This window comes from Gossypium raimondii, chromosome 1 (assembly GCF_025698545.1).
Source record: "Gossypium raimondii isolate GPD5lz chromosome 1, ASM2569854v1, whole genome shotgun sequence".
In the NCBI taxonomy this organism is placed as follows: domain Eukaryota; kingdom Viridiplantae; phylum Streptophyta; class Magnoliopsida; order Malvales; family Malvaceae; genus Gossypium; species Gossypium raimondii.
Window position 1 is genome coordinate 30,944,330 of NC_068565.1, and position 14,140 is coordinate 30,958,469.

Here is a 14,140-nt window from a genome sequence, read left to right on the forward strand (position 1 = left end):
TATATATGTATGTGTATTTGCTAAATCAAAATGCAGGAAACGAGTTAAAAATGGGAAAGAGGTAGACAAAGTAATAACCAAAATTAGGGTTCGTATGAATAATAAAATATTTTAAATTTGTAGAAAGATAGAGATGAAGAGGATCAGACCTGTTGTTACTTCCTTTTTCCTGATCGATGATGGTTAAAGATGAGTTTAATACTTTTGATTTTGACGTCTCTAATTAAAATTATTGGCTTCAATTTGATGTCGGTAATTAAATTAATCGAGCTTTTTTAATTAAAAAAACTATTTGTGATTTTTCTCTTTTCTTTTTATGGAAATAAATAAGGCGTAATTGCAAACTGCAGATACGATAAATTCGGTTTGAATCCATCAAATTTTGAATTTTTGGTTAAATTAGTCTAATTTGATTAACTATATTATTAATTAATAAAACTTATTTTTAAAAAGTAATTATAAAATATATAACTATAAATATTTTAGTATATTTATAATAAAATGATTTTAAACTTGACATATGCAAATTAATCAATGAGATACACTCTAAAATGACATTGTTAGTAAAAGAAATGTTAGAATTTCTTTTTTTTCATAGTTTTGTTTCTGCAAGACAAGTTGGTATGTTAGATGTGTTTCCAAATTCCACATTAAATCGGCAATTCTATGAATGAGGAGAAATGCAATTTGGTTATATAATTTCTAAAAAATAAAAATAAAAATTAGAACCTAAGGTTTTACATTGGAATCAAAAGTTTGTTGGTGAGAAGTGAAAGGGTAAAAGTATCATGAAGGTCATCGAGAACCAGATCTCATTTTATCTCTTTTACTCAGAAAATAGATAAATTAGTTTTTATAGGTTAGATAAAAGAGCAAATGATCCTTTTTATTTAAAATTTCATTCATTTGTACGGTTAAAAACTGTTATGGTTAACAGAATAATCAGACAGTGATATAATACCTCAAGTTTTATGATTTAAAAACTAATTTATCTATTTATTAGATAAATGGAGTAAAATGTAATTCTGAAAGCATGTGAAGTTAGTTTTACCTATATTATTAAGCTTGACAAGCTTTTCCCACACCGATATTCCATCAAGGGGAAGTAAACAAAGTAGGACTTAGATGTGGGAATAATTAATTAAGATTCATCTGAAGGCAAAACTAGTGTAGCTTAGAGGCACTTCCTCCTGTATACTCCCTACTATCTAGTTTTTAAGGCTCGAGTTTCTAACTCCCCACTAGTGTAGTCACCCGAACTGTTTTGGGACTTCCAAAAGTCGGACTGTCCACGTTCCATTTCCTTCGAATTGTACTCACTACCATACATGTCAATTTCGGAGCTGTTCTCAGTACTACTAAGTCCCATCCTTCTGAACTCGGCAATTTCTTCACTATACTTGCCTGAATCATATGCTATGCTGTCACCGTATTTCACCCCATTTGAGAGATCGGGATCCCCCTCGAAGTCCAAAGCTCTTACGACCTGTAACATACATACGAACATACATACATGATCAAAGTGTAATTATATATATTAGAGGTAGTTGGCTAATGTTATTACCAGTGCCATGCGAGGCCGCTTTGAAGAAGAATGCCGAACGCAAGCTGCAGCTGCCTCGACCATCCTAACCATCTCACTCTTTACATAATGTTTTTTAAGCCGTGGATCTATTAGTTCACCAAAATCACCACTCTCAAGGGCTTGTATAAGGAGCGGTCGTGCCTGCCAAAATTATATAATATGATTGACATTTCTCAGTTCGACACTGATCGTATCATATATAGCAGACTCAAAAAGACATGGTTATTGGTCTAATCCCTTCGTACCCATTCGACCAAACTTTCGTCTCCCAAAGGTTGAGTTGAATCAATTGGTTTTCTCCCTGTAATAAGCTCTAGAAGCACCACCCCAAATGAGTAAACGTCTGATCTATCCGTTAGCTTCCCACTTGAAGCATACTCTGGTGCCAGGTACCTGAAAAAACCCTTTAATTATATCTCCATGCATAGTCTTAACTCGGTTTTTTAGTATAAGAGGTTATAAAGTTTGCGGATTATAGAGACACAAAATAATGCTCGGAGAAAAAACACAAGAGTTCCAACCCATGAAAGAGCCTCAACTGTTGAAACCATTACCTACCCAAATGTCCCCATCACTCGAGTTGAAACATGCGTTTGACTAGTGTCGTTAAGTCTGGCAAGCCCAAAATCTGCAACCTGTTTTCAACAAATTAGTATTTGCATGTAATGCTAAGCTTCACAAATTAGTCTTGCGCGTTCACAAGTTAATTAGTTAACTTGCCTTTGCTTCAAAATTGTCCTCCAATAAAATGTTTGCCGACTTAATGTCTCTGTGAATGATTTTTGGATGACCTATAGCACATGATAAGAATGGTAAGAAATGCTAATACGATGAACAGAGATATGAGTATCAGTTGAGTACTAATTTCTGAAGGGTATGTAGTGCTTCTAATATGTGAATCCATATGTTTAGGAGTAGGAGGAAGAGATACATACAATCTTCGTGTAAATATGCCAAACCCTTTGCTGCTCCTAAAGCAATCTTGACTCTTTTGTCCCATTCAAGCAACGACAGTTCTTTAGCTGGTGCACAACAAAATTCCCAATATTATAACCTAAACAAGTATATGGGTTTCGTTCTAGGGGCAAGGGGATGAAACGATTCTTACCATGTAAATGATGCTCAAGAGTGTTATTTGGAACAAATTCATAGATTAGCAATCTTTGTTTTTCAGCCATAGAATATCCAACCAAAGAGACCAAATGTCTATGATGAACGCGACTAATAATCTCAACTTCAGCTCGAAATTCTCGCTCCCCTTGCCCACTACCTGCCTTCAATTGCTTAACAGCCACAACTCTCCCATCTGCCATCCAACCCTTGAAAACGCAACCAAACCCACCCTCACCAATAATGTTCTGACGAGCGAATCCGTTGGTCATTTCCATCAACTCTTCGTACGTGAAATATGTCTTAGAACCAGCCATAATACCCGAGTCGGGACCATGGTAATTCTGTTCCTTTTGAGGGCTGTTTACCATACTAGATTCTTGGCAATGTAATTGGGAATTATAATGGAAGGTATCATGTTGGGGAGAATGTCCCATTTGAGCATCTGTATGACTAAGATAATTATTAAAATCAACTAAAAATTAACGCACCACACACAAAAAAGAGAGAGTCACGTTTATATATACCTGAAGTCACTAAAAAGTTAGTCGGTGGTGGCCTGTTATAATTAGCATAGGGACTTTTTCGGTTCTTCTTTCTTCCCCTTAAATAAAAAAACAAGATAATGAATACAACGACCAAAACACCCACCACCGTCGCAGCAATCACAGCTTCATAGTTGAGAGTTTTGTCATGACCACTAACATTGTTTTGTTTACTATTATTGGAGCCTCCTGAAGGGGAGGATCCATCGCTTGAGGTAGAGCTGGGACTTTTTGATGTACTTAGAGTCGTAGGACCTAATGCTTTAGGAGAAGAAGTAGACGATGATGTAGTAGAAGATCCATTTGCTGGAGCAGATGAAGATATTTGTGGAGACGATGAAGTGGAGTTGGCTGAAGATTGTGATTGTGAGGTTCCCGGTGAAGGTCGCGGTGGTGAAGGACTACTTTTGGTGGAATTATCTGGAGAACTAGAGGAAGAAGAAGAACTTCCCGACGAAGACTGAGATGATTCCTTAGAATGGGTGTTGGGAGCTGGTGGTGATTGATGTTTCTGCTGCTGCTGTTTAGGAGGGTTTTGCGTTTGAGGTGTCGCTGGCGGTGATTGCTGCTGCTTAGGAGTTTGAGGGCTAGGAGGTGGTTTGGAGGATGATGGCGTTGAAGAAGACGATGGAGGCGGGGGTGATTCGTTTTCCTGTGGCGCAGGGGGTGGAGAGGTTTCAGGTGACTTCTTTTCTGAAGATGACTGGTTATTTGAAGAATCATCAGGAGGAGGAGGAGGTGATGAAGTTGACGTTGAAGTCGGAGAGGGTGCTGTTGGTGTATTCTTGTTGGTTTCGTTGCCAGCGCCGCTTGCAGGAGGGGAGGAGCCTGACATCGCTGGCGGAGAAGAACCACCCCCCGATTCTGACATTCCCCAATTCCAGCTTCCTCTTTAACTAATTGTCTCTTTCGTTCCTTTCCTATCTCTATATATCTCAATCACAATCCTAATGTTTCTATATATGTTCAAGGACCAAAATGCAACAAAATCAATAATATGTCCCTCCCCACACGGACAAAAATTGTGTGTTTCAATATCCTATACCCATCCAACTTCAACTCCTTTTTATGATCTCCTCAAACTTCTTAGCATTGCTTGGTAAAATATAATCTATCGGCACGTATAATCATTGAGGAAAGAAGCAAAATAAAACCATGAGAAAACCCTTGTCTTCAACACCCAAAAGGAAAAAAAATTTGTTGAAACCAAATTAAAGGTCGAGAAGAAGGGCGTTGAAGGAGGAGAAAATGGAAGAGAGAATCCAGGGAGCCTAAACCATGAGAAATTCTCTGCTTTACTTAAATTAAGGAAAATTTTCATTATGTATAGTTAGTTAATAGTTGTAGCCTTTAGGCAGGCGCAATGGGTTTTTGTTAGTAGTAACAGCCGCTCTTCTTTTTTTGAGACAAATTCTCCTAGAGTTTCGGCTTACCGTCCAACTTAAATGTGCTTCTATCTCTTTTGTTATTTTGTTGTCTTTCATTTTGTACATTTGATATATGTAATAATCCCAACACACTTGCATATATTGTTATTGTTATTTATCAACATAGAAAGTTTTGTTCTATTTTGTAAAAATAAAATCATCCATCAACAATGTTTTGTCTGTTCCTTAGCCGTCTCATAATATCTATGTTAAATGATAAATTTAAACCAAAATATAAAATAGTGCAGCTCAAAATTGTCCTTAAACTCCTATCTCAGGGTGAGTTTGGATAAGTGTTGAGGTGTGATGCGATATGTTTAGCTTACTTTTTGTCTTGCGCTATAGTATTTAATCTCATCACCACTGCTTCTTTTATACTAACCGCAGATAAACGCACCGTCCATCCAAACTCACTCTCAACCTATGAAAATGTTTTAGTGGTAAAAGAATTATGAAGGCCCCTGTACTAGGAGTCAAATTGTATTTTGCTTCATCTATTTAAAAAAATAGACAAATAGTCCATGTACATTAGACTAAAGTGCAATTTGGTCCTTGCAATTAAAAATTTCATCCATTTTTAATGTTAAAAACTTATGTAGTTGATGGAATAACTAGACAATGACATGTGTTGTGTCAGGTGTACCCCATGCTGAAGTACAGAAATCAATTTTTAATAGTAAAAATGGATAAAAATTTTAACGTAATGACCAATTTACTTTTTAATTTAATGTACAATTATTAATTTACTCATTTTTTTAGTAAAAAGGGTAAAATGTAATAATCATTTGAAATACTTTTAACTCCTCTAGTTTATTTGAAATACTTCTCTTAGAGTTATTTTATTCTGACATCTACAATAAACATTTGGCATTCTATATTAATTAATGTTGAGTGTGATTTGATTTTATAGAATGTGTCAAATTATCCCAAAATGTAATAATCATATTACCCAAAATATTTTTTCTAAAATCCATATTACCCAAAATAGCATGTAGCAATCTGGTATTATTCTTCGTGAAATACACCAAAATTAGGTCCCATTATTTGCTTAGACCAGCCTATATCAAACTTGAGTTATGCTTAATGTGGAAGCCGCCATCCGTACTAAGTAGAAAATGTACAACTGATTATGGATGCTAATTAAGGCACAATTTAGAGCTTGAGTTGTGCTAACTCCTAATCTAGCTTTTTCAAAACTGACTCAACATATGAAAAAAAAAGAAAACAATTATATGATTCCCATGTCTCATGCTTTCATGCATGCATTTGAAGATAAGCAAAATGGTTTGAGTCTTGGGTGATTAACTCCTCGGTAATAGTGGTGTAAATCTGTTAATCGCTTCAAAGTTTATTAAAAAATTCAAACGATACGAATAAAAATAATTAAATTTGAAAAATGAGTATAGATAAAAGAAATAAGTCTATTTAAAATATGAATTAGGTTCATATTTTATTTTTAAAACTTGAGTCCAGTTCAACTTAATTTGTTTTTAAATTTATAATTTTATTTTATTTATTTAATATATTATATAATTTATATCATATTAAAATTAAAAATACTATACCGTAATGTAAATATTAAAATGTATTAATTTTTTACATATTTATTTTTAATTACTCTTATAAGACACTTATCAACCCATGATGATCTTGCTTGGTAGAGTCTAAAACCTTCATAATGTATCAAACAATTTCTCTAAAATAATATATAAATTTATTATGATTTGGATATTAATATTAATATATTATAATTTAAAATATTATTAAGAATTTTTTACAGGTTATTTATTAATTTGTTTTAATGTGTGTCAATGTAATATTGTTTAAATAGTTCTAAAAAATTACATTTAGTTAGTTTTAAACTTTAATTAGTTGACTCTATATTAATAACAAAATCAATATATGTTTTATTCTATGATTTCCAAATATTATATTACAATGGTAATAATAAAAAATATGTCAGTAGTTAAAATAAGTTTTAAAAGCACTGATTAAGTACGAAAAGTAAAATATGTACACATTATTTTAATATTTAAAAATAATTTAATAATTGAGCATACTAACTTTGAATTAAAATTTTGTTTTAAAATATTCTTATTTATGAGTTAGTAGAGATTATGGATAGTTCTAGGTATTTTATCAAAAGAGTAGATACGATTAGAACTTATATATTGATAACTTCAAAACATATAGACCTTTATAGCACTTTATGACTAACAATTCATGTAAATTCCGAGTGTTTTTTTTTATCATATTTTTGTAATTTTACTACAAAATATCTAAGTTGGACAAAATTAAAGACAAATCTTTATTTTTAATTATTTATATGTTAAACTTACACAATTTTGTCAATTTGAAGCAATTTGGTGCATTTGAAGAAATGACAGTTTTGGAGGTCACATTTTGGAGCTCAAATGCTGTAGCATCCCTAGAGCACAAGCCATACAAAGGAGGGATGATTAATAATCAACTTTGGACGCCCCAATTAAGGGATTATTGGATCATGGGATATGCTTGACCCAACTCAAAAATTGGACAGAAAAAAAATTGGACAGTCTGTTAAAGAGAAGAGAGCCTGAAATTACCCATTAAGGGAGAGAGGCCTACTCGTCCATCAAAGAGCCCAAATCAGCCATCCAAATTTGATTTAAAATATTTAAAAAACAACCACAAACTTTATCATATTGCCGTTCAAACCCCTCATCTTTTCAAGTTTTTTCTCTTACGCACCAAGCTAAAAATTGCAAAGCTATCAACACCCTTCCCTTAAAGCTAAGGTCGACCATGGGGGGAGATATTTTCAAGGTTTCAATTTTCTAAAAATAGCTACTCCCACCATGTATAAATAGGCCCTAAATGATCACTCAATTCATCATTTACTCACTCATCTTCTATTCTCCTCTCTTCCATTTTTCTACTTCCCATTTGAGAGAAAAACATAAAAAGCTTAGAGAAGCAATTCTAAAGGCATGTTGGGCAGTAAAATTTTGGCATTCTTAAGGAGATTTGTGCAAAATGAGTGAAGCAGAAAGAAAGAAGGAAGGGAGCACGAGTAGAAAAACATTTGAATTTGTCTTCTTGTTCTTCCTCTTTTTACTTTTAGTTTGTTTTGCATTGATGAACATGCTTGTCAAAAATTTTTTTTTGTTTTCAACTTAATCATAATGATTGATTATGTTCTTAACTTAAATGTATTAAAATGTTGTTAGTGATGCTATGTGCCTTGGTTGTCCATTCAGTCAGATAAAATCATGACATGTTATTTGTGCATTATGAATATGCCTTGGTTGTGTTTTTGTCCTAGATAGCGAGTCCATTGTGTAGAGAGTATAAAGAAGACTTGTATTGCTGACTTCACTATGGAGGTCGAATATGTGGCTGCTTCTGAGGCTACCAGAGAAGCAATATGGCTTCAAAAGTTCCTCACAGATCTGAAAGTCGTTCCTGGTATGGAAAAAACTATCACATTGTATTGTGACAACTGTACGACAATAACTAATACCAAGGAGACGAGAAACCACAAGAGGATGAAAAATATTAACCGAAAGTATCATATCATAAGGGAGATAGTTGCAGACAGAATCGTGGATGTAGTCAAAGTCGCATCTAAAGACGACCTTACAGGTCCGTTTACCAAGACTCTACTAGCTAGGAGTTTTGAGAAACACGTGGAAAGCATGAGAATGTAGAATACAACTCATCTACTTCACTAGGCAAGTAGGAGACTACTAGATCTGCTACCTCGAGTGTAGTATATTCGTTTGTAAACTTGTAATTTTTTCGAACAGATTGGTTAATAAAACAAATTTATTTCTTACAATTAATATAATTTATATTATTGTTCTCAAATGGTTTTTGTAAGCAAAGTAAAATACAGGAAAATGTTACTCATTGGTTGTCTATTATTTCAAATAATACAAAGCAACATTAAATGGTCGGATTGTAGTATAGAAAGACAACTTGTATTAGTAAACGAACCTAAACATGTCCTTAGTCTAATCGAACATGAGCAAACCAATTGAAATACTAATATATCATCTATCAATTCCAATTGGGGAGATGTCTTGTCTTGGGCATATGAGCGGATGACTCCCAGAATATAAAAATATAGATGTGACTGACCGGATTGACAACACTTCGGATAGGACCCAAGCAGAATAGATCTTGAATCCGTTTATGGATTTATTCACTTGTGAAGTTCATAGTGTGACATACCTAAATCTTGAGTGGATGGTGGACTATGTATGTGTGACTCGTACACTTTAATGTAAGTAAAAGTCTGAGTTCAAATAAATAAGGAACCAAAAGCTGTGAGTTGGGCGTATGACTTTTTCAATATGTAGCATCATTTACAATAATAGAATTCATAGCCCAAGACAAGGGTAAATGATATCCTCTCATAGGCATTACATGGTTGATGAAAAGTAAACGTGGTCGTTGGTCGTTCGTGTTTGTAATGGATGACTTGATCACTATTTGATATTTATTGACTTTTCATGAAGGAAGATGTAATGGTTACCATGAGATAAAATAGGATCATATTGGGAAAACGGATATTATCCTAAAGAGATAAAGAATATACTATGAGGGTAACACACTTATGATATGGTCATTAGACGAGCATTAAGTAAATACTTTTCTTGTGGGTTGCGCATGGGAGCCCACAACCATGACACAATTGTGCGATCCATCATGTTCAAGGGAGGTCATTTGGCCCAACTGGACTGACTCATTGCTTGGAGAGATTGAAGGCCTATCTACAAAGCATGGCCAATATGGAACGTAATTTTAAAAGATATGCAATCTTATAGATAACTTGTAATCTTAGAAGATATGATTCTATAATCTTAGAGATTTGATTTGTAGATAGCTTTTAATTCTAGCCATTGATGTACTTTAATCTGTACCATTGATTTTAGAGGGGCTCAACTATAAATAGAAGTCTCTCTCCCTGATTGTAATTCCTTCATTTAGTAATAGAATTCTTGAGAGCATTCACTCAAACATTCTCTATTGTGTTCTTACTTTTGTGGCTTTGTTCATCTTTTGAGATCTTTCAAATTTTGTGTTGCTTTGGAGGAATTCTGTTTGAATCATTAATTGTTGAGAGTTGGGCTGACATAGGCATTTTTTGAGCGAAAAAATTACCTAAGGCCACACGGATTGCGAAACTAAAGTTTTAGTCCCGTGACACTTTCATAATGGTATGTCGTAAGAAGAGCTCAGTCACGATACTATAGTGGAATGACTTCGTGACTTAATGAGTTTATAATCAATAGGTAAAAGGCCGGAACTTAATTATAAATCATTTGATCCCTAATTAGATATGTCCAACCGGTCCCTCCGCTAGCTGATTCAAACTAGAAATGAATTGCGTGTTTGAATAGGAAAAGAGAAATGGGGAACATTCAGGAATGATTATGGTTTTTTTCGAAATGGAAAAATGGAATCATTTGGAAATGAATGTAGGTTTCCAAAATGGAAATGGAAATTATTCATTTGCAATTCTATATGGATTACTTAAAAATTATCGGAAGAATAAGTTTATATTTTTTGAACTATTTTGAAGCTCAAAAATTAAACAAACCATCCGGTCACAGTGGACATGTTGAGTTATGAAATATTAAATATATTTTCTCCAAATTTTATCAATGTTAAAATTGTCAAACTTTTGCTAAGGGTAAAATCGTCAAAATTTTATTTAGGGTAAAATAGGGATAGGAAAATTTTTTAATATAAAACATTAAAGTTTATTTTAGGATATAGAAAAATCGAATCGGGTTGGATCGAATTATAAAGTATTGGGTCGAAAGGCCCATGAAGTACTCGTAATTGGACCCAATGTGAGAGAGGCCCAAAACCTCTCATATAACATGAAGGGGCGACAACCCTAGTAGAAATACTAGGGTGTTCCGTCCACCCCACTCCTACTCTAAGTAGGAAGTTGTTTTTCTATTTGAAATAAACCACTACAACTCAATAAGGGTTCTACATTTTATTCTTATAAATAGATAGCATCGGTATACATAACTTTGAGAGATTGTTACTCTGTTGAAAATAGAGAGAATTTATTCTCAACTATTAAATATATTTTTCGAAATAACAATTCTATCAGTTTCTATTAAGGAAGAGAGAATTTTCTTTTTCACCCCAAATAATCGAAAGAAAATTTTTTCTAGTTATGTTTTTTGATTCAATTGGTTTGAGCCCACAATCGAAGCAATTTGTGGTATGAGAATAGTGGAGAAGATCGTTTGGTTGAAAGCCAGGAACAACGAGCGTTCGCTATACCAAAAATATAGGTATGAATTCAGTTAGGGTTTATTGTTATAAATATCATAAATCGGGTCGGTTTTCAAATTTTTAATTTTTTGCTGTACAAGAAAACATTTTTCAAATAGGATTTTTTCCAACACAACGTGGTTTTGTCGAAGCCTATTTTTTTCTAATTAAGGGTATCCCAATCGAGGCGAGTCATAATGAAGGAAAGAAAGAGTGGTGACCTCTTACGATCGAGATGTACAAGAGAGAAACACAGTTCGAGTTAGGCGACAATAGAGACATAAGCCGAAACGAATGTTCCGAGGGGCGAAACTACCTGATAGAGAGGTTAGTAGGGAATTGGCTGAGGCTTTAAGACAGTTTCAAGACGAGTAAAATAAATGTCATTCTGAGGACGCAAAGAGGATATCGTGAGAATGGGTAAGAGAGAATGTCACGAGCCGTGGATCAAAGCCCATGATGGATGCACACAAACCATCCCATAGAGGTCAACTGGTGAAATAGGGCTCATTTAATCCAATTGCACTAGCCCGATTCGTGGAACACATGGAGAAGCCCATCTACTTGAAGCATTGATGGGTAGTGAAACACTCCAGTTAAACTAGAGTTACCGTAACCAAAAAAAAATTATAAAATTTTATTAAAACCAGAATATAAAAAAGCATTTAATGGAATTTTAAAGACTTTGTATCCACCTATGTTAAAATCTATAGAGAGAGACAGTTTGCTTAGGGTTCATTCATCTTTGAGCTTGTGTTAGACTATGTTTGTGTTAGACTATGTTTTCAATTGCTTTATAATAATTTATAAATTTTATGATTTTAATTAATTTCTAATAATTTTATAATTTTTATATATATTTTTTTATGAATTGTAATTAATTTATAATCATTTTTATAATTTTTATGTTTTTTATATACGGAATCAATCTAGATAAATGGGTATCCATATTCAAATGAATATGGACAACTCTTTGTCCAAATTTATTGTGTAATTATTTTAAAAACAACTTTAACTTTTATTTATTTACTAACGTGGCAGTGACACATCAACTATAGGTGATGATGTAACATTGCAACATCAACATTAAAGAATGATGTGGCACTGCCACGCCAACACTCGGCAATAACGTGACAGTGCAACACTAGCAAATAGTGCTGACATGACACCTATTAACAATTACATCAGCGTTTTCGGTAAATACTAATGATCAATGTTGATCAAATGGCCTTTGGCCAGTTTTGTTAGTTCAGGGGCTCAATTAGGTGCAAAGGTTGGGTGGCTTAATTGATTTTTTCGAAAAAGTTTGAGGGCTTATTAATTATATGAGGACTAAATTGGTCCATTTAATAAATGTCAACTTTGTTACAATTTGGCCTTTTTTAATTCCTTTTAATAGTATAATGACTAAATTGGTCCATTTAATAATAGAGTGACTAATTTAGTTCGGCCTCTATAGTAGGACCTATTACAAATTTTCACACATGTTATGATGTACAGCAAACCCTTTCTATAACAATCACCCAATATAACCAAGTTTGTTGTAAAACTGATTTTTTATGTCTTATTTTTACCCTCTATAATAACTTTTCTTCTATATCAACAACCATAAAGTATGAAGTATATCTTTACTAATTTAGTTTTCTATAACACGATATCGTCTTATATTTTAGTAAAATTAGTTTTTTTCTACATGAAATAAAAAAAATTTAGTGAAGATATTATTTCTATAAAATTTTCACATTCTATATAATAATATAATAATATTTTTATAGTAGTTAATAAATGGAATTGTATTTTAAATTATATTAAAGATATATCTCCAATTAATATTATTAATATATTATAATTTTAATTTAAAAACTTTAAAAATTTAAATATGATCAAAATCTCAAATGTTGACTTTGTTAAATTGGGTGCAAAAGGTTGGGAGGAGCTTAATAGATTTTTTCAAGAAAATTTGAGGGCTTATTTTACCAATAAGCCTGTTATATATTACTATAGATTTAATTTAACTGTTATAAATTACATAATACAAAATAACATAATACAATATATTATAAACATTAAAAACGAGTCGAATTGTGCTCAAACCTTAAATGTTTAAGCCCGTATTTTAACTAGAATTAATTTTTTTGTCCAAACCAATTTTTCAAACTTAATATTTTTATCTAAACCCTTCTAAATTTCAGACTGACTTTCGAGTTTAAACGAATATCCCAACTTATAAACAGGTATAACAGCAACGAAAGACAACAAAAGAAACACCTATATTAAAGTTTTGCACCAACGACTACGTACAATAAAAGGCACCTTAGGTCCAAAGATCCAATAGAGACTTTTTATATGTTTAATATTTTGCTGAAGAACTCGAGCTGTTTAAATTATTTGGATTAATTAACATTAAGTTGAATTGATTTGATGATTTGTTGTTTGCAAAATGTAATGTGATATAATTTAGGTGTGTTTGTAAAGTTATTTATTAATTAAATTTGATTAAATTACTTATAATTATACATGTGTAATATATTAAGGTAATTATTATAATTAATAGGTTTCACTGCATCGAGTGTATTTCACTTTTAAATTTTTAATGAAGGGTGAAAATTGAAGTAATTAGAAAGAATGAAAAGTCCATCATTCCATTTTATGAAATCATCACTATGTATTTTGGAATTAAATAATATATTAAATGTAAAATATAATTTTTAATAAATTTTATTTTAAAAATAAAATGTGAAATTGATACCAATATAAAATTTTAACACGAATATTTTATGGCATAATTAATAATTCAATTTTAATATAAATATTCAATATAACTAAACAATTCAATAATATAAATAATATAAAATGTGAAATTTAATTTAATAATATAAATAGTAGATATAAATAAAATTATTACTATTTATGTTTAGTGATTTTTTTTGGATAATTTTGATTTTTTATTTGAGAGTAAAGGGTGAGAAGTAAAAGTTTAGGGGGAAAATAAAAAGTTTTGGGGAATAAAAGTTTGAGGGAAAGTAAATAGGGGGAGTAAAATTTTGGAGGGAAAATATAAAAAAAAAATTGGAGGGGGAGGGTTTGGGGTAGATGGGAGGTGGGATGGGAAGGGAATAAAAGTTTTAGGGGAAAAGTGGGAGGAAGTAAAAATTGTGGGGGAAAATAAAATGTTTTGAGGGTTTTTTGGA

At 32.3% G+C, this 14,140-nt stretch overlaps 1 protein-coding gene across 1 annotated transcript; it reads right to left on the minus strand.

Moving 5' to 3' along the window:
• Positions 1 to 1,020: 1,020 nt before the first annotated feature.
• LOC105785568 (proline-rich receptor-like protein kinase PERK12) lies at positions 1,021 to 4,578 on the minus strand. Its single transcript, XM_012611677.2, has 8 exons — positions 3,223 to 4,578; positions 2,694 to 3,140; positions 2,521 to 2,607; positions 2,306 to 2,376; positions 2,144 to 2,220; positions 1,831 to 1,978; positions 1,565 to 1,726; positions 1,021 to 1,486 (listed from the first exon to the last, which is right to left on the minus strand). Exons 1-8 carry the CDS (start codon positions 4,109 to 4,111, stop codon positions 1,205 to 1,207), a joined length of 2,163 nt encoding a protein of 720 aa, XP_012467131.1. The 5' UTR covers positions 4,112 to 4,578; the 3' UTR covers positions 1,021 to 1,204.
• Between the last annotated feature and the right edge of the window lie 9,562 nt (positions 4,579 to 14,140).